A 22,015-nucleotide genomic window follows, 5' to 3' on the forward strand; every position below is an offset into this window, starting at 1 on the left:
TTGTCAACAAGTAGTGCAGGGAATACTGAATAAATACACATAAAAGAATAAAGCTGGACCCTTACTTCACACAATAAATAACATTTAACTCAGATCTGAGTGTAAGAGCTTAAAGTATAAATGTTAAGTGTAAAAGTAAATCTTAAGTGTAAAAGCTTAAAGTATAAATGTTCTATGGAAAACTATAAGGAAAGTTTTGTGATATTGGAATTGGCAATTATTTTTTGGATATGACACTAAAAGCACAGGCAAAACAGTAATAATAGATATATTAAATTTCAAAAAAAATAATTGAAAATTTGGGACATCAAAGGACAGTATCAATAAAGTATTATAAAAAGGCAAGCCACATAATGGGAGAAATTATTTAGAAATCATATATATGATAAGGGATTACATCCAGAACAAGTAAAGAACATTTAAAACTCAACAATAGCAATAAAGAAAGAACCCAATTTAGAAATCGGCTAAAGACTTAAAATAGAAATTTCTCCAAAGACTATCTTCAAATGGCCAATACACACAGGAAAAGATGCTTACTTAACGTCATTACACATTATGGAAATGCAAGTCAAACCACAGTGTAATCATTTTACACCTATTTAGCCATTTGTATGGCTGTAAGGGAAACTGAACATATTTCACCCCGAAGTATTCTTTTTTTCACACATTTTGAGATGGCTAATCAGAGGGCCTAAAGATAGAAATAGTTCTAAAAAGCTGCCTTTTGTGGAGAAGTTTTGTATCTATAAAGAAATATCTACATTGGTAAAATAAGCATCCATGTTTTCTCTGAGGCTCTTCTCCCTTTCCAGTTATGAAATATTAACTCAACCACTGGGTACTATCTATTTTTTTTCTGAGGGCTGCTACCCAGGAGGATTCATCTGCATAACAAGATCACCTTCACTAGCCATGCCTTTCCTCTTCTCTCCTTCTTTTTTTGTCATTTGTCAAGATCCTATTCTTTTTGAAACTGCAAGATAGTATTAAAATGTCAATCATCTGGCACTTTCTTTGAGTCTTTCATATTTTGTATGACAAAATACTTCAGGGTAAATCTGACAAAACATGTGGGAAACCTACACATTTAAAACTATAAAACCATGCTAAAGAAATTTAATAAGACCTAAATAGAGAAATATAGCTTGTTAACTAGTCAAAATACTCCGTATAAAATGGCATTTCTTTTTGATTTTATCTATAAATTCAACACAATCCATATCAAAATCCTAGCATGTTTTTTGTAGAAATTGACAAACTATACATTTCTGATGAAACTGCCAAGCCCATAGAATAGAAAAATAAATTTTGAAAAACAACAATGTTGGATGGCTAACTCTACCTCATTTCCATAATGATTATGAAGTATAGTAATCAAAACAGTATGGTATTCTCTGCCTAATGACAGAGAAATAGATTAATGGACCAAAATAAATAGTCCAGAAATAAATCTACACATATAGAAACAACTGATTTTTGCAAAGTTATAATGGCAATTCAGTGAAAAAAAACATAGCTTCGTAAGCAAGTGATGATGGAGCATTTGGATAAATCTATGAAAATATTCATCCACATACAATATACAATAATTCCTTGAAAATTGATCACACCCCTAAATGTAAATCCTGAAATTAGAAAACTCTAGAAGAAACCAGGAAAAAAATAGCACAACCTTGTTTTAGGTAATCATTTTTGATACCAGACAAAAAGTACAATTCATAAAAGAATAAATTGTTGTATTTGACATCATCAATATTTAGAACTGTTGCTCTTAGAGAGACACTAATAAGAGAATTAAAAGATAAGCTACAGACTGGGGGCAGATCTTTGCAAATTGTATAACTGAGGAAGGACCTGAAGGACTTGTATTCAAAATATATAAAGAAATGTAAAAACTCGTCAGTAAGAAAACAAACAACCTAACAAAAATTAGCAAAATACTTGAATAGATACTTCACAGAAGAAGATATATGAATGGCAAATAAGCACATGAAAAGATGTTCAACATCATTAAGCATAGTGGAAATTCAAGTTAAACCACAATGAGATACTACTAAAAACTTATTAGAATAGTTAACATTGAAAAAGACCAACCATACCAAGTGTTGTCAAGAATGTGTGCATGAAGTGGAACTCCAAAACACTGCTAGTGGAAATGTATAATGGTACAACCATTTTAGAAAACATTTTCACAATTTCTTAAAAATGTAAATATATACCTGCCATCTGATCCAGCCAATCTACTCCTTGGTATAATATTTACCCGAGGGAAAACTAAATATCTGTGCATCCAAGACATGTACATAAATGTTCATAACACCTTTGTCTGTAATAGCCATAAAATGAAAATAATTCAAATTATCAATAGATGAATAAACAAATTGTGGCTTGGAATGGATGGAAAGCTACTAAGCAATGAAAGAGGACTAAACTGCCAGTAACGCAGATGAATATAAAAATAACTATCCTGAATGAAAGAAGCAAGAAAATAAGGAGTACATACTCCATAATTCCATTCATATAAAACTCTAGAAAATTCAAACTAATCTATAATGACTTAAAACACATCAGTTGTTGCTTGGGGAGTGTATATGAGTGAGACTGAAGGGATGAATTACAAATAGCTATGACGAAACTTTTGGAAGTTCACTCTTGTGATTATGGTAATGGTTTCTCAAGTTGTCAAAACTTACAAAATTGTACATATTAAATATATATAGTTTATTTTATTTCAATTATTCTTCAATAATATACTCTCCACATAATTATTTTTGAGAAGATCTTTAGAAAAAATTTCTTGTGGAAAACAAAAACATCATGGTGTAGATAATATAGAAGAAACAGACATAAGAAATTTAGGTATCCATCAATTTTTTCTACATCAATAGAAGAAGACTTACATTAAATGCAGGTAAAGGAGTGGATAGTTAAATGGTAAAATCCATTTGGATTTTGAATAATTTTTTAAAAATGGTATTTGAATTTAAATAAATGTGAAATACAAAAAATTCTCAATTTTTAAAATACTATCACAGATCCTCTATGAAGTTTTGAGTTAGGATTCAGCCAACTTTAATCTCTATAATTCCTGCATGGCTAGTTTATATCTCTTCAGAGGACTAAAATGTTTTCTTATAAGGCCTTGTCTGGCAATCTAATTAAGTTGTTCCAGGTGTAAATTAGTGTTATTAAGACAACCAAATTTTAGCAGATGGCAAATAAATCAGTTAAGCCTTCTATTCTAATTTTCCCAAATAACATATATTTTGAGGATACTAGCAAAAGTAAAGTAAAAAGTGATTTATTACCAAATAGAGATGGGGTACCAGGGGAGAGTTTGTATGTGCTAAACATCAGGGTAAATCTTTGGGGTCTTTTTCTTCTCTTCCTATTTCTGGTTATACTCTCTGTAGAAACATAGAAACTCTGCTCTAAAGTAATTGATGCAAAAGTCTTCAAGAACTACAGACAATTACATAGATCAGTCACTGGAGTGTTTTATGAGGTGAAACAGCCCTGACTAGCCACCATGATAAATAATCAGAGAACCTTTTATACCAGTACTCCAAAGAGTGAAAAAAAATAGGCAGAAAGTAATCTTGGCCCCAGAAAAAATTAGCTACTTGAATTACTAGAGGAACATTTAAAAGAGATCCATATGTAAGATGAAATTTTAATATTTGTTAATAGGTTACAAAAAATGTCAGGGAAGTATATTCAAAAAGTTGTTGTAATGTATCATTTTAAAATATGTTTTATTTGATACTAAGTTCAGCAGTAATTAAAGGCCTTTTTGGGAGAATTTTTGAAGAGAAAAATAGGTGTTCTTAATGTTAGCAGATATACCTCTGGGATGGATATAGAGTAGACCATGTAGCCAAAGCAGCACAACTAGTGGAAAAGCGGGGGGGGGGGGGGGGGGGGGCGGAATTTCAAGAGATTTTGTTGCCATGGGGATATTTGTTATTGGAGTTGTGGCCTCACTTGCTTTTTTTTTTTTTTTTTTCTCTTGCTCTGGATTCATTTGGGAGTGAATATCAATAGCTCCTTTCAGACACATCACAAAAAGGAATTGCAATATGAAAGAGGGCGATTTGGGTAAGGGGGATTGTGAGAATGAAAAATTCCCAAGTTAGCTGGGTCTGCTATTGAACAGTGTCTTTGGTTTTAACCCAGAAAATATTTATAGGATTTATAGCTTCACTTAAGAGAAAGAGTAGAGTCTGCAAGACTGCAAGATTTAGATGGCTGACATTATGCATTGTGAATATCCACAGAGGGGATTGGAATATTGAATCTGACTGCATATATATCAAGAAAGAACAAGCCAAAAGAAAAATAATTGTTTTAATCCAATAGATATTCAGAGGGCTTGAAGAAGCTAATTAAAATTTCTTCTATCCCTATTATAAAATTAAGATGAGAAAAATAGTGGAACACAGTGAGTGCTATATTGTTTTGCAAATCAAATCTGGTAGTATTATCATGAGCTTTGTTTGAAGTTTTACTCCCTTACCATTCTCCTCACTCTTTCCTCTTTCACTATAGTCTGTATTTATCCCACTCCCCAAATCTTCTATATTGTAAGGTTTTGGTCAATTCTATTTCTCTATTATCTTTTCCTTCCACATTACAGTTTCTGGCCTTGAGACCACATTTGGTGTTCCCCCCTCCGTTTCTCAGACAAGTGCTTTCTTTCTTTCTTTCTTTTTTTTCAATTAAGAAATTTCATTTTTTTTGCAAGGGAAACATACAATGAGAAGAATAAAAAGACAGATAATGAACTGAAAAAAATATCTACAAGACCTATGACAGGCAGAGAATAAGCCAGTAATAATGTCTACCAACTAATTTGTGATAGAGAACTGCAATGAAATAGGTATATACAAAAAATATTTCTTGTTAAAGAAATGCACATTCACACATAAGATTACAATTGTCACCATTAGAATGGTACATTTCCAAAGGTTTGATAAGGTACACTTTGATCAACAAAGATTGTTGTTATACTGTCAATGATTATAAATTGGTATAAATTCTTATTTTTTAATTTTCAATTATAGGTACATAACAGTTGTATATATTTATAGAGTACATGTGATGTTTGGAAACAGGCAACAAATGTGCACTAATCAAATCAGAGTATTGGGGTATCCAACACCTCAGGTATTCATTATTTCTTTGTGTTAGGAACATTCCAATTCCACTCTTAGTTATTTTAAAGTATACTCTAACTTATTGTTGGTTATAGTCACTTTGTTGTGCTATCAAATATTGTTCATGTTATCTAATTAACTGTATTTTTGCACCCACTAACCATCCCCACTTTATCCTCCCTCCCCACAATTCTTCCCAGCCTCTGCTAACCATCATTCTACTCTCTGTCTCCATGAGGTTAATTGTTTTCATATTTCGCTCCCAAATATGAGTGAGAACATGTTATATTTGTCTTTCTGTGCTTGGCTTTTTTGACTTGATACAGTTCCTTCCATGCTGTTGCAAATATAGGATTTTATTCTAATTTTGTGCCAATATAATACTCCGTGGTGTATTTCTTTATCCATTCTTCTGTTCAGGTACATTTAGGTTGATTCCAGATCTGGTCTATTGTGAACAATGCTGCAATAAACATGGGAGTGCAGATATCTTTTTGATATATTGATTTCTTTCTTTTCGATATATACCCAGCAGTGGGATTGCTGGATCATATGGTAGTTCTATTTTTAATTTTTTGAGGAACCTCCATACTGTTCCATAGTGACAGTGACTAATTTACATTCCCCAAAAGAGTATGTGAGGGCTTCCCTTTTTCCATAGCCTCATCAGAATTCATTATTGCCTATCTTTTTGATAAAAGCCTTTTTAACTGGAGTGAGATAATTTCTCATTGTAGTTTTGATTTGAATTTTTCTGATGAATAATGATGTTGAGCATTTTTTATATACCTATTGGTTATTTGTATGTCTTCTTTTGAGAAATGTCTATTCAGATCTTTTCCCCATTTTTAATCAGATTATTTGATTTTTTTCCTATTGAGTTGTTGGAGTACCTTATACCCTAGTTATTACTCCCTTGTCAGATAGGTAGTTTTCCAATATTTTCTTCCATTCTGTGGGTTATCTCTTCACTTTTGATTGTTTCCTTTGCTATACAGAAGCTTTTTAGCTTGATGTCATCCCACTTGTCCAATATTGTATTAGTTGGCTGTGCTTTGGGGGTATTACTCCAGAAGTCCTTGCCCATATCAATGTCATGAGGCATTTCCCTTATGTTTTATTTTAGTAGTATTATAGTTTCAGGTATTATATTTAAGTCTTTAATACATTTTGCTTTGATTTTTGTATATGCCAAGAGACAAGATGCAGGATACAAAATTAATATACAAAACTCAGTAGCAATTCTATATGACAACAGTAAGCACTCTGAAAAAGAAACCGAGAAAGTAATCCCATTTACGATAGCTACAAATGAAAAAAAATACCTTGGAATAATCTTAACCAAAGAAATGAATGATCTCTATCATGAAAACTATAAAATATTGATGAGAGAAATTGAAGAGGACACAAAAAATGAAAAGATATTCTAATATAATTGATTAGAAGTTTCAATATTATTCAAATATCCATACTTTCCAAGCAATCTCCAGATTTAATGAAATTCTCATAAAAATTCCAATGACATTCTTCATAGAAACAGAAAAAATAATCCTAAAATTTATATGAAACAACAAAAGACCCAGACTAGCCAAAAACCATCTTGAGCAAAAAGAACAAAACTGGAGAAATCACATTACCTAACTTCAAATTATAATACAGAGCTGTAGTAACCAAAACAGCATGATGCTGGCAACAAAACAGACACATAGACCAATGGAACAGAACAGAGAATCACCTAATAAATTCACACCACTATAGAGAACTTATCTTCAACAAGGTGCCAAGAACGTACAGTGTGGAAGGGATAGTCTCTTCAAAAAACAGTGCTACAAAAACTGGATATCCATATGCAGAAGAATTAAACTACATCCGTATCATTCATGTAAATTCTCTGGAATGAAATTTGGCAATTTATATATATTAGATTTAAAATGCACAAATACTTTGGTCCATTGATTTAAATTTTAGGCATTTTATTCTGACAACTGCTTCCTAAGCACTATCTAGTTAATTCTTTAATGTTTGGCAGCTTCATGTTGATCTCTTGTCCGTTTCCTTCTCCCCGAGCCAGATTTAAATTAATGCTACCTGACCAGATATGTTCAGAGCTTCCCACTGAATTTTGAAAACACAGTTTAAGTATATAATTATTTCATTTAATTTTATCTTCTTTGCATGATTTGACATTTGTGATAGTTCACTTAGTAGAATGGACTCCATCTCCATGCAGGATAATACAAGAAGTGCTAGTTTACCATTGTTTTTTGTGACTGAGTAGAACTCCATGGTATACATATACCACATTTTATTAATCCACTCAAGTATTGATGGGTGCATAGGTTGTTTCCACATCTTTGCAATTGTGAATTGTGCTACTATAAACATTCGAGTGCAGATGTCTTTTTTATACAACATCTTTTGTTCTTTTTGGTAGATGCCCAGTAATGGGATTGCTAGATCAAATGGTAGCTCTACTTTTAGTTCTTTGAGGTATCTCAATATTAATCTTTCCACGGAGGTCATACTAGTTTTCAGTTCCACCAACAGTTTAGGAGTGTTCCTAATTCTCCACATCCATGCCAACATTTATTATTCTGGGACTTTTTGATAAAAGCCATTTTCACAGGAGATATGTCATATCTCATTGTGGTTTTGATTTGCATTTCCCTGATGATTAGAGTTGTTGACTATTTTTTTTCATGTTTGTTGGCCATTAATCTGTCTTCTTTTGAAAAGTTTCTGTTCATGTACTTTGCCCTCTTTTTAATGGAATTGTTTGATTTTTTTCTTGCTTATTATCCTGAGTTCGATATAGGTTCTAGTTATCAGCCCTTTATCGGATGCGTAACATGCTAATATTTTCTCCCATTCTGTAGGTTGTCTGCTCTTGTGATAGTTTCCTTGGCTGTGCAGAAGCTGTTTAATTTGATGTGGTCCGTTTATTTATTTTTGTTGTTGCTGTAATTTCCTTTGGGGTCTTCTTCATAAATTCTTTGCCTAGGCTGATATCTAGAAGAGTTTTTCCAGCTTTTTTTCCAAAATTCTTATAGTTTCATGTCTTAGGTTTAAGTATGTTATCCATATTGAATTAATTTTGTGAGAGGTGAGAGATAAGGATCCAGTTTTAATCAGGACACATCACTTTACCAGACTTCAAGCTATAGTACAAGGCTATAGTAACCAAAACAGCATGGTAATAGCACAAAAATAGAGACATAGACCAATGGCACAGAAAAGAGAACCCAGATATAAACCATCCACATATTGTCATCTGATCATTGACAACCAGACAACAATATACACTGGGGAAAAGAATCCCTATTCAATAAATGGCGCTGGGAAAATTGGATAGCCACATGTAGAAGGATGAAACAGGATCCTTATCTCTCACCTCTCACAAAAATTATTGTGTTAGTGTTATTTTTTATGAAAGAAAATGTATGTCTCAAGAAAAGAAAAAAGTCCAAGGACTAGTCATTTATATAATTATCATTTGTCACAGAACCTGTTATTTTCAAATAATTATCTTAAAAATAAGTTTCATTTTACACTTTAAATTAAATTTTAAGGTGGTAATAGATTTGTTTACAATATATTTGTTTACAATGTGTCCATACTACATAGACAATAGAACAATATTCATGATTTCATAGTGATTGAACCTAATCTAATTTTTAATAAATAAAGACTTTTTGAAAAAGCAGCAGTGATATTTCTTACTCCTGGTGACCCAATAGAATGAGGTTGGATTATTCTATTTTACAAGGTCAGTTTTCAAAATTCAACTGATATTTCTTCTTATGTTTTTAAAAATTGAAGTGATCCTGTATTTATACAATATTAACATTTAAGTAGCTTAAACCATTAAACATAACTTCTACCTAGGTTAATTTCATATTTTTTCTGCAAAGTAGGAAGTACATTTTTTTTTCCTTTTTGTATATATTGCAAACTGTGGCACAGAATGTATGAGTCATACAACAGTTTTTATTTTTTATTTTTTATTTTTTTTTTGAGACAGAGTCTCACTCTGTTGCCCAGGCTAGAGTGAGTGCCGTGGCATCAGCCTAGCTCACAGCAACCTTAAACTCCTGAGCTCAAGTGATCCTCCTGCCTCAGCCTCCCGAGTAGCTGGGACTACAGGCATGCACCACCATGCCCGGCTAATTTTTTCTATATATATTTTTAGCTGTCCATATAATTTCTTTCTATTTTTAGTAGAGATGGGGTCTCGCTCTTGCTCAGGCTGGTCTCGAACTCCTGAGCTCAAACGATCCGCCCACCTCGGCCTCCCAGAGTGCTAGGATTACAGGCGTGAGCCACCACGCCCGGCCCATACAACAGTTTTGTAACAGAAACAAATAATAAAATCCAGGACTTTTGGTGCTAGTGTATTACTCTCCATTATATATGAAGTTTTTCCCTCTGCACACTGATTTTAGCCATCCCTTCATAGCTTTAAAAAGCTGTTTTTGCAAAATAAGAAAAAAATTAGATAATTACATAAGGGAATCAAGAAACTAACAGAAAATTTGTCTAGTTTTTAATTACTGGTCTCTATCTTCAATCCAGTAGTTAGGAGAAATCTCTGACATTTGGGTGATCATGTCTTTCCAGACATGCAATCCACTGGCAAATCCTGAACCAGTATCCCCAGTAAGGAGAGCCAAAGCCTTTATTCAGGATATATTTAACTGATCAACTCACATAGTTTTAATTTTCTCATCAGCTCTTACATTCAACCCTTCCCAAATACTACAAGAATATTAGATTTTACAAGGAGTAAAGCAACTCCACAAATCTCTACAGTTCTAAATTACTCAACAGAGAAAACAAAAATCTCAATCTATAGGTTTTAAAGTACCCCATCACTTTGCCCTCAAGTTACCTAATTGTGTTTTTTCCTTATATACAATTTACTCTAACTGGTTAATTGATTAACTACACATAAAACCCATTTTATAATCCCACTTCTCTTTCCCAACTCTGCATTTTTATTAAATCATACAAATTTGGAGCAAGAAGGGATTTTAAAGATTAATTATCCTAAATGTCTTATTTTTGTCTGATAAAATGAAAACACAGAGAGATTCAATTACTTGCCCAAAGTTAAATAATTTTCCTGTACATAAAATAACATTTATTGTTATTTAATTTAATGAGAAATATTATCAAATTATATATAAATTTCTACATTTGTTATTCAGATATGTATATATTTATATATATAACTTTCCTTATTTATTACATGTTATAGTTTTACTCCTTTTTTTTAAAATTTTGAGATAATTATGAGGTCACATGCAGTGGTAAGAAATAATACAGAAAGATCCTGTATACTTTTTACCCAGTTTTCTCCAGTGGTAACATCTGGCATTACTGTAGTACAGTATCACCACAGGAAATTGACACTGATAAAATATATCGGACTTATTCACATTTCCATTTATAACAGGACTCATTTGTGTGTATGTGTATTTAGAACTATGCAATTTTATCGCATGTGTAGATTAGTGTGACAATTACCATGGTCAACATAAAGAAAAGTTCTATTGCAAGGATTCCTGTGCTACCCATTTATAGATAGCTACAGCCACCTCCCTCCCACCGTAGCTCCCTAATCCTTGGAAACCATTAAACTACAATTTTGTCACTTCAAGAAAGCAGAGTAAATACAATAACACAGTATGTATCCTTTAGAGATTAGTGCTTTTCTAAAACTCAGCAAAATTCTCTTCAGATTCATTCAAATTATGTCATATATCAATAGTGTATTCGTTTTCATTGCTGAGTAGTAGTCTACAGTGTGGTTGTACCACAGTTTGTTTGATCATTCACACTTAGAATATCTGGTTGGTTTCCAGATTTTACCTATTATGAATAGAGCTTCTGTGATCATTCACATGCAGGTTTTTATGTGAACATAAGTTTTCATTTCTCTAGGAAACATACCCAAGATTACTATTTCTGGTTTGTATAGCATTGCATGTTTACCTTTGTAAGAAACTGCCAAATGTTTTCCAGAGATTATATACCATTTTACATTCCCATTATCAGTGTAAGAGAGAACAATTTTCTCTGCATCTTGGCAAGCATTTTTTATTGTCACTATTTTTTTAATTTAGCTATTTTAATAGGGATGTAGTGATATCTCATTGTGTTCATAATTTACCTTTCCTTAATGGCTCGTGACCTCTTCATGTGCTTATTTGCCATTTTATATCCTCTTCAATAAGCAGTTTCTTCATACTTTTGCCATTTTTTATTGCATTTTTGGTTTTTTTACTGCCAGATTTTCAGAGTTCTTTATATTTTTGAGATGCAAGACTTTCGTAGAATACATAATTTGAAAATATTTTCCCTTTCTGTAGCTTGTCAATTCATCCTCTTAATAGTTCTTTTACAGAGAAAAATATTTTAATTTTGATGTGGTTAAATTTACCACATTTATAAAATGTTCCCTTTAAAAACCTTTCTTTTGGTGCCAAGTATAAGACCATTTTAGTCAGACTAGGTCTTAAAGATTTTCTCCTATGATTTTTGTAACAGGTTTATAGCTTTACATTTTACATTTTAGCCAGTTTTCTAATTTGGGTTAATTTTTATATAAACTAGTTTAGGTCTAGGACTTTTTAATTTTTTAATTTTTTAAATTTTTAATTGACACATAATTGTACATATTTTTGGGCTACAGTGTGATGGTTCATAGGACTTCTATTTTTCCTATGTATGTCCAATCCCAACATCACCATTTGTTGAAAAGGCTATTCTTTTTCTATTGAAGTGCTTTTGCACCTCTGTCAAAAATCATTTGGACATATTTGTGTATTTCTAGCTTATTTCTGTTCAGCAAGCAGCATATTTTCTTGATTACGGTAGCTATGCAGTAAGCTGTAACATCAGGCAGAATGATTCTTTCAGCCATATACCTCTCTTTCAAAACTGTTTTAGTTATTCTAGATATTGTGTATTTGTATATAAATCTAAGAAGAATCTTGTATGCAACTATAAAAAACTTTGCTCAAATTATCATAGAAGTTACATTGAACCTACAGATTAAGTTGTAGAGAATTGGCATCTTTACTATGCTGAGTCTTCCAGTTCATGAGTATGGTATGTCTCTCCATTTCATTATGGGTTCTTTAATTTCTGCTATTAATATTTTTCATTTTTAGGATACAGATCCTATACATGTTTTGATAGACTCTAATAGTTTTAATTCCTTTGAAGCAATTGTAAATGTTAGCTCTTTTGTTATTGTCTCACAGGTTTCCAAGACTATTTTTATCTCAATCTAGTTTTTCTCTGTCGTTTGTATGATTTAAATTCTGTTTTTTGCCCTCAGAGTTTGCTAATTCTATCTTCTGTCATTTCCAATCTTATATTGATCTCATCCCAGATTTTTATTTTTATGTCATTTTTCATTTCTTAAAATTTCCATTTTATTCTTTTCAGTATAAGTTATATTTTGTTACCAATATATTCCATTTTTTAAATTTGTTTCAAGATAACTTATAATTGCATATTGAAACATTTTTCTTTGTTATTAATTAAATTTTGAATGCATAATTAAAAACTATTATACATATTAATGGCATACAGTGTGATGTTTCAATGTATGTATATATTGTGCAAAGATCAAATTAGGGTAATTACCATGTCCATCACTTTAAACATTTATGTTATTGTGTGGTGATAACATTCAAAATTTTCTCTTCTAGCTATTCCAAAATACGTTGGTTATATTCACCCTGCTGTGTAATAGAATACTGAAACTTATTTTTCTTGTCTCACACCTGGTGCCCTCCTCCCCATGCCAATCCCCAGCCTCTGGTAACCACTATTTTACTCTCCACTTCTATTAAATCAATTTTTTTTATATTTCAGATATGAGTGAGATCTCACAGTGTTTGTCTTTCTGTGCCTGACTTATTTTACTTAACATAATGTGCTCCAGGATAAACCATGTTGCCTCAAATGACAGGATTTCATTCTGTTTTATGGCTGTATAGCATTTTATTTTATATATATAATATATATATATGTATATACACACACACACTTATATATATACTCACAATTTTTATCTATTCATCTGTAGATGGCACATTTAGGTTGATTCTACGTATTGGCTATTGTGAATAGCACTGCAATCATCATAGGAGTACAGATATCTCTTTGACATACTGATTTTATTTCCTTTGAATATATACCCAGTAGTGGGATTGCTGGACCATATGGTAGTTCTAGTTTTAATTTTTTGAGTAACCTCCATACTTTTTTTCACAATGGCTGTACTAATTTACATTCCCACCAAGAGTGGATATGAATTCTCCTTTCTTGTCATTCTTATCAGAACTTTATTTTTATCTTTTTGATAGTTGCCATTTAAGTGGGATGAGGTGATATTTCATTGTGGTTTTGATTTGCATTTCCCTGAGGTTAGTGATGTTGAAATTTTTTTCATATATCTGTTGGCCATTTGAGAAATGTCTACTCACATCTTTTGCTCATTTTAATTGGATTATCATTATTACTGTTTTTTGCTATTAAGTTTCTTATATATTCTGGATATCATAACCCCCTGTCAAGGTGCATAGTTTCCAAATATACTTTCTCTCATTTTGTAGATTGTCTCTATGATTACTTGTTTCCTTTGCTTTGCAGAAGCATTTTAGTTTGATGTAATCCCATTTTCTATTTTTGCTTTTGTTGCCTGTAATTTTGAGGTCTTATTCAAAAAATCCTTGCCCAGTCCAATTTCATGAAGCATTTCCTCTATGTTTTCTTATAGTAGTGTTATAGTTTTGGGACTTACAATTAAGTATTTAATCCATTAAGAATTGAGTTTTTGATAAGGTGAGAGGTAGGGGTCCAGTGTTAGCCATCTACATCACTCTACTTGTGGATACACGGTTATCTCAGCACCATTTATTGACGGGACTGTCTTTCCCACAAATGTGTGTTCTTGGCACATTTGCAAAAAAAATCAGTAGGCTGTAAATGCATCAATTTATTTCTGGGTTTTCTATTCTGTTCCATTGCTCTATGTGTCTGTTTTTATGCCAGTACCATGCTGTTTTGGTTACTACAGCTTTGTGGTATATCTGAAGTCTGGTAGGGTGATGCTGCCAGTTTTTTGTTTTAAATCAAGATAGATATAGTTATCCAGGGTCTTTTGCATTTCCATATGAATTTTAAGATTGATAGGTCTATTTCTAAGAAGAATGTCATTGGTATTTTGATAGGGATTGCATTGAATTTATAGATTGCTATGGGTAATATAAACATTTTTAATAACAGCTTTCCCAATTCATGAACATGGGATATCTTTCCATTTATTTGTCTTCTCTTCAATTTTTAATCAATATTTTATAGTTTTCATTGTAGATATCTTTCACCTCTTTGGTTAAGTATATTCCTAGGTATTTTTCTGTTAATTTCATAAATGAAATTGCTTTCTTGATTTCTTTTTCAGATAGTTTGCTATTGGCATATATAAATGCTACTGATTTTTGAATGTTCACTTTATATCTTATAACTTTACTAAATACATTTATTAGTTCTAACATCCTTTGGGTTGAGTCTTCAGTGTTTTCTATATATGTGAGCATGTCTTTTGCAAAAAGGAATAATTTGACTTGGGTTTTCCAACTGGATTCCCTTTATTTCTTTCTCTTGCCTAATTGCTCTGCCTAAAACTTCCAGTTCTATGGTGAATAAAAGTGGGAAAAGTGGGCATCCAGGTCTTGTTCTAGAACGTAGAGGTAAAGCATTTAACTTTTTCCCATTCCATGTGATTTGTCATATATGGCCTTTATTGTTCCTTCTATACCCAATTTGTTGGGAGTTCTTTGTCATGAAGGGATGTTGAATTTTACTGAATGCTTTTTCAGCATCTACTGAAATCATCATGTGGATATTTTTCTTGATTCTGTTATTATGATGTATCATGTTTATTGATTTGTATATGTTGAAACATTATTGGATCCCTGGGATAAATCACACTTGATCTTACTGGATAATTCTTTTAATGTGCTGTTGTATTTTGTTTGCCAGTATTTCCTTGAGGATTTTTGTGTGTATATTCATCAGAGATATTGGCATGTAGGTTTCTTTTTTTGTTGTCTCCTTGTCAGATTTTAGTATTAGAGTAATGCTGGCCTTGTAGAATGAGTTTGGAAGTATTCTCTCTCTTGAATTTTTATTTTTATTATTTTTATTGATACATAATAATTGTACATATTCATGGATTATATGTTACATCTTGAAACAAGCACACAACATACAATGATCAAATCAGGGTAACTGGGACAAGATTCACCTGAAACATTCATCATTGCTTTATGTTGGGAGCATTTGAAAACTTCTAGCTATTCTGAAATACAGGAAACTATCGTCAACTATAGTTGCCCCATTCCACTGAACATCAGAACCTCTTCCTTCTATTAAACAGAATTACCCCTTCACCAACATCTCTTCATTACCCCATCCCACCACCCTGACCAATCTCTAGTAGCCACCATTCTATTCACTACTTCTTTGAGATCAATTTTGTTTTAGGTCCCATATTTGAGTGTGAAAATGAAATATTTGTCTTTCTGTGCCAGTTTATTTCACTTAAAATAATGTCCTCCAGATCTACCCATGTTTCTGCAAATGACAAAATTTCCTTCTTTTTCATGGCTAAATAATATTCCTTTGTATACATGAGATTCTAGTCTTTTCTTTGGTGGAAGGCTTTTATTGCTGCTTCTATTTCATTATTTGTTATTGGTCTGTTCAGGTTACTATTTCTTCAAGATTCAATCTTGGTAAGTTATATGTGTCCTGGGATCTATCCATTTCTTCTAGGATTTCCAATTTAGTGGCATATACTTGTTTGGAGGTGTCATTTCTGATCCTTTGCATTTCTGAGCTATTAGTTGTGATGTTTCCTTTTTCATCTCTGATTTTATTTGAGTTTTTTCTTAGTCTATCTAAAGGTTTGTTGATTCTGTTTATCTTCCCAATATCATCTTTTTTTTTTAATTTCATCTTATTGTTATGGGGGATACAGAATTGCAGGTTACATACGTTGCCCATGTACCGCCTTTCCCCCCAAGTCAGAGCTCTAGGCGTGTCTGTTCCCCAGATAGTGCACGTTGCACCCATCATGTAGGTATATATCCCTCCCTTCCCCACCCCCCCTTCCCGAGTAAGCACTTTCAAGCATTACCATTCCCCAAACGGTGCGCAATGCACTCATTGTGTAGGCATACACCCATCCCTTCCCCCCCCCCCACCTCAGTCTGATATCCGATTGGTGTCGTTCCCAGATGTGTATTTAGGTGATGATCAGGGAAACCAATTTTCTGGTGAGTACATGTGATGCTTGTTTTTCCATTCTTGGGATACTTCACTTATTATAATGGGTTCCAACTCTCTCCAGGAGAACCATAGAGATGTCGTATCTTCATTATTTCTTATAGCTGAGTAATATTCCATGGTATACATATACCACAGCTTACTAATCCAATCATGTATTGATGGGCATTTGGGTTGTTTCCACATCTTTGCAATTGTGAATTGTGCTGCTATAAACATTCGGGTACATGTGTCTTTGTTACAGAATGACCTTTTTTCCTTTGGGTATATGCCCAATAATGGGATTGCTGGATCAAATGGCAGGTCTACTTGAATCTGTTTAAGATACCTCCATAGTGCTTTCCACAGGGGTTGCACTAGTTTGCAGTCCCACCAGCAGTGTATGAGTGTTCCTGTCTCTCCGCATCCACGCCAACATGTGTTGTTTTGGGATTTTTTGATAAAGGCCATTCTCACTGGGGTTAAGTGATATCTCATTGTGGTTTTGATTTGCATTTCTCTGATGATTAGGGATGTTGAGCATTTTTTCATATGTTTGTTAGCCATTCTTATATCTTCTTTTGAGAAATTTCTATTCATGTCATTTGCCCACTTTTTGATAGGGTTGTTTGATTTTTTCTTGCTGATTTTCCTGAGTTCTAAATAGATTCTTGTTATCAGTCCTTTATCTGATGTGTAGTATGCAAAAATTTTTTCCCATTCTGTAGGTGGTCTGTTTATTCTCGTGACTGTTTCTTTGGCTGTGCAGAAGCTTTTTAATTTAATCATGTCCCATTCATTTATTTTTGTTGCTGCCATGATTGCCTTGGGGGTCTTCTGCATCTTTTTTTGCTTGATCTTTTGTACTTTCTTAGTTTCTATTTCATTTATTTCTGCTCTGATCTATGTTATTAATTTCATTCTACTTATTTTCTGGTTTAAATTGTTCTTGTTTTTGCTGTTCCTTGAGATATAACATTAACTTGTTTGACATCTTTCTGTTTGTTTTATGTAGGCACTTAGTTGTATATACTTTTCCTTAAAACTGCTTTTGCTGTATCCATATGTTTTGCTATCTTGTGCTTCCATTTTCATTTGTCTCAAGAAATTTTTAATTTTCTTTTTAATTTCTTCATTGACCCATTGGTTGTTCATTGTATCATGTTTAATTCCATATATTTTTAGAATTTCCAATGTTTATCCTGTTATTGATTTCTAGTATTATTTTATTATGATCAGGAAAGATACTTGATATGATTTTAATTTTTTTAATTCTTTTTTTAATTGCTTAATATTTATTATGCACCTATCAAGTGTTCAGTTCAAAAGAGAAATACAAATTGCTCACAATTATATGACCAGAAGTCTAACTTCACTCAATGATTTAATAAATGCAAATTAAAACACTAAGATATTGTTATTTTTACCTATCAGATTGGCAATGATTAAAAAGGATTACAAAGCTTGGTTTTGGCAAGATTTGGGGGAAACAGAAACTCATACACTAGTAATGAGAATATATATTGGCATAACTTTTTTTTAATTCTTATTTCAGCATATTGTGACTGGCGGGTGGGGGGGGCAAGGGTAATATACGTAACCTAAACTTTTGTGCCCCCACAATATGCTGAAATAAGAATAAAAAAAATTCTTTAGACTTGTTTTGTGGCCTAACATACGGTCGTTCTTGGAGAATGCTTCCTGTCTTGTTGAGAAGAATGTGTATTCTGCAGTTCTTGGGTGCCCTGTGGGTGGTCTTGTCTCACCTGTTAACTACTCTTTTAAGTGTAGACAGCTTCCTGCACCTTGGTATGCGGAATTATTCAGGGGACATTTTTTTGTGGAACATAATGGCATGACATTTACACATACCTTCTGCTTTTGAGTATGCATATGTAGATTGTGTATATGTATGAACACGTATACACCACTATGTCATTGTAAAGAGTTTGGAAATAACTTTTCACACATACAGTTTTCTTGCTTCCTTTGAATTACTTTCTTGTGATATAATATTAGAAAATTATCCTATCTCCACAGTCTGTAACCTGGGAAACATGGGAAATTGAAGGATCTTCACATATTCTGTGCAACCAGCTATTAAACAGTTCGAGGACTAGGTTTTTATGTCACTGATTTGAAATGTGGCGGTAGCCAGTATTGCCACCTTGCGGCTCTTGCCCCTGATTTCCTTAGTTTCCATGTGAATTATTTGCCTTTATTACTCATGATGATATGAGGCCTTCTCTTTTCACCAGCAAAGGGTGGAGCAGTGAGAATGAAGGGTCTAGATTTCCCTAGATCCCTAGATTTTATTGACATCTCCTAAGTAGGATACAGTGCTAAGAGTTGTACGTTCTTACCCTGTGGCTTGAGGAAAGTGAAATTATGGACACTTTCTTTTTTTTCTATCTTTCAGATTTTCCATATAAACATGCATTATTTTTATGATCAGAAAAACAGCAAATATATTCACACAAAGAACCCTTTCTTTTTTTCTCTCTCTACAAAGTTGGAGCCACAATTTTGTTTCAATGATCTGCTTTTTCAAACACTGTTCAAATCTCATGTGTATATCTTTGTCATTAAATATTCTTTAAAAACATGGTTTAGATAAGTTCAATAAATTCATAGATGAAGGTAAGAGTTTTATTATTTATTCTTCTGTAATAGACCACTTATGATAAATAATAGACCGCCAAAGGAATATTAAAAACGAATATTAGGGAACCATTAAAAATCACGTTTTCAGAGTATTTAATCTCGGAAAATGCTCATGACATAAATTTAAAAAGCAAGCTATCAAAGTGTGAAATATTCTTCCAATTTTGTAAAATACAAGCACAGCTTTACTAATGAGACAAACAGCACCATTTTTTAACATTGTGGTGTAGTCTGGATGATAAAATTAAAATTAGTTTGTTTCACCAAATCTTAGAAAATCTCCTTTACATTCAGAAAAGAAATATTAAAAAGTAATTACCAGGAATGATCAGGTAGAAAATATAAAGGATAGTTTGGATCAAGATGGTGGACTGTAGACAGGCTTTTTCTTCTCTGGTCTCAAATCCCTTAAACCAAAAGAAAATGATTTGTATGTACAATCTCTCTCTCTCTCTCCCTCCCTCCCTCTTCTCCCCCCACCACTGTGTGTTTTGTGAATATTAAAAAAAAAGGGTTTGTGAGGAATTCCTAGAAGATAGAAAGCAGATGGAGCCGCTGTGGCGGAGGCTGGCAGGCAGCAGGCAGCCAGAGAGGCGGAGGAGGGGAGCTGGCTTGTCTGGCTAGGGTTTGAGAGAAACGGTTGGGGGGTGTGCATAAGGAAATGAAGGGGAGAGCGCCTATGTCAGTGCAAACTAAAGGAGGGCAAGCGCGCCGACCTGCCCCGCCACTGCCGGCGGAGCGGAAGGCGGGAGGGCGGTGGGGCGGGACCGAAGCGCAGGCGGGCTTAGAGGGGGCGGGGTTCCCTAAGCGGCAAAAACCCTGGCGCCAGAGCAAAGCCAAGCAGACTAGCTCTGCGAAGCTCAGGCCGCGCAAACTCTTAAGAGACTTGCTGCCGCCTGCGCCTTTGCTTCTGCAGCCATCCCTCTCATCCCTTCCCTACCTTCCGGGCCGTCTCCACTGTCGCCGTGCCACAGCTGCAGCAGCATCGACAAGAGCTAAGTGGCAGATTCCGGGACTTGGTGTCGGGAGTCGGGGCGGGAGCAAGGCGCGGACAGCAGACGCGAGCCCGCCATCTCTAGCGGCAGCCTCTACCGCTGCAGTTACCCTTCCCGGGCCGGAGAGGAAAGCACTGCCCAGAACACACGCTGACCCAGTGCTCACGGTCACAGAGCGTTTCTTCCAAGTTCTGGTGAGAGCCTTGTGCTTAGAGAAGAAAGCACGGACCGGGTCTCAGAGATCGTGAAAAAAGATCTCATATTGGATAGTGTTGCCTTTTTGTCAGCTTAATAGAGCAAGGCAGCAGCTTTGGCCAAGTCCCCTTGCTTAAATCCTGAGCCATGGCTCCTCCAACCGTGCCTCCGATGGGGGTAGACGGAGTGTCGGCATACCTGATGAAGAAAAGGCACACTCACAGGAAGCAGCGGCGCAAGCCCACTTTCCTCACTCGTAGGAACATCGTGGGCTGCCGCATTCAACACGGCTGGAAGGCAGGCAATGAGCCCGTGGAGCAGTGGAAGGGCACTGTGCTCGAGCAGGTTTCCGTGAAGCCCACTCTCTACATCATAAAATATGATGACAGAGATAATGCGTATGCACTAGAACTACACCGAGATAAGAGAGTTTTAGCGCTAGAGATCCTTCCTGAGAGAGTGCCAACTGCTCACATCGATTCACGCCTGGCAGATTCCCTGATTGGTAAGGCGGTGGGGCATGTGTTTGAAAGCGAGGACGGCACGAAGGATGAATGGAAGGGTATGGTTCTGGCGCGAGCCCCTGTGATGGATACTTGGTTTTACATCACCTATGAGAAAGATCCTGTTCTCTATATGTACACGTTGCTGGATGACTACAAAGATGGTGACCTGCGCATCATTCCAGATTCCAAATCTCATTTGCCTACGGCAGAACAAGAGCCTGGAGAGGTAGTCGACAGCCTTGTGGGCAAGAAGGTGGAGCACGCCAAAGATGACGGGTCCAAGAGAACCGGCATTTTCATACATCAGGTGGTGGCCAAGCCGTCTGTTTACTTCATTAAGTTTGATGATGATATTCACATTTATGTCTATGGTTTGGTGAAAAGTCCCTAAATTCATTGTGCTCTTTGCAAAAGTTGTGGAACTATTAGATGTAAATTATTTCGTGTTCTTGTAATTGTGAACTTTCAGAACAGTTTTGGTGTCAGAAATTCGGGAAAGTGGATAAATCTTATTGTGCCTCTGGAAAATCTTACGTTGACTAGTTCCACAGTTTTGCCTCAAGTGTACTTTGGTATTTTTGATATTGCTTTGTTCTGTAATTGAAAATTTAAATTAGGTGCTAATAGAAAATTGAAAAGTGTCTGCAACCATTGGAACAATGCAAAAATAGATTAAGAAATATTAATGGTGTAATCCCACACCATGTCCTTCTCCCCTCTTTCCTTACCTTGCCCCTTTCTTCTTCCTCAACAAGTGTTGAGGGCATGATGTATTTCCTACACCTTTTCCCCATCCCCCTAAGGAAAGTTTGTTGTAGTAGTTTCTGTAAAAATGACAATCCATATGCATTTCTCTGTAATTGCTCCTCTCACTTGGCATACAGATGACATCTTTTCTGTTCAGTAGCTTCAGTCTCTCTCTGTCTCTCTCTTCCCCTCTCTCCCTCTCTGCCATCTCTCTCCCTCCCTCTCTCCTACCTTCCTTTTCTCCCTCTAACAGCTCACACAGTATATGTGGATCTACCAAAAAGGTATTCAACCATTTTGTTATTGATGGGCATTTATGTTCCTTTCTCCCCACCTTAACACTGCTGTAATACATACTGGTACTTTTATTTATACAGGCTAGATTCCCAGAAATGCTAAGTAA

The 22,015-nt window shown here is 34.4% G+C and overlaps 1 protein-coding gene across 1 annotated transcript; it reads left to right on the forward strand.

Moving 5' to 3' along the window:
- The first annotated feature begins 20,506 nt into the window (after nucleotides 1–20,506).
- On the forward strand, nucleotides 20,507–21,256 carry SPIN4 (spindlin family member 4). Its single transcript, XM_069463742.1, has one exon. The coding sequence runs from the start codon at nucleotides 20,507–20,509 to the stop codon at nucleotides 21,254–21,256; it is 750 nt and encodes a 249-aa protein (XP_069319843.1).
- The last annotated feature ends 759 nt before the right edge of the window (nucleotides 21,257–22,015 follow it).

Source organism: Eulemur rufifrons, chromosome 30 (assembly GCF_041146395.1).
Source record: "Eulemur rufifrons isolate Redbay chromosome 30, OSU_ERuf_1, whole genome shotgun sequence".
Lineage (NCBI taxonomy): Eukaryota > Metazoa > Chordata > Mammalia > Primates > Lemuridae > Eulemur > Eulemur rufifrons.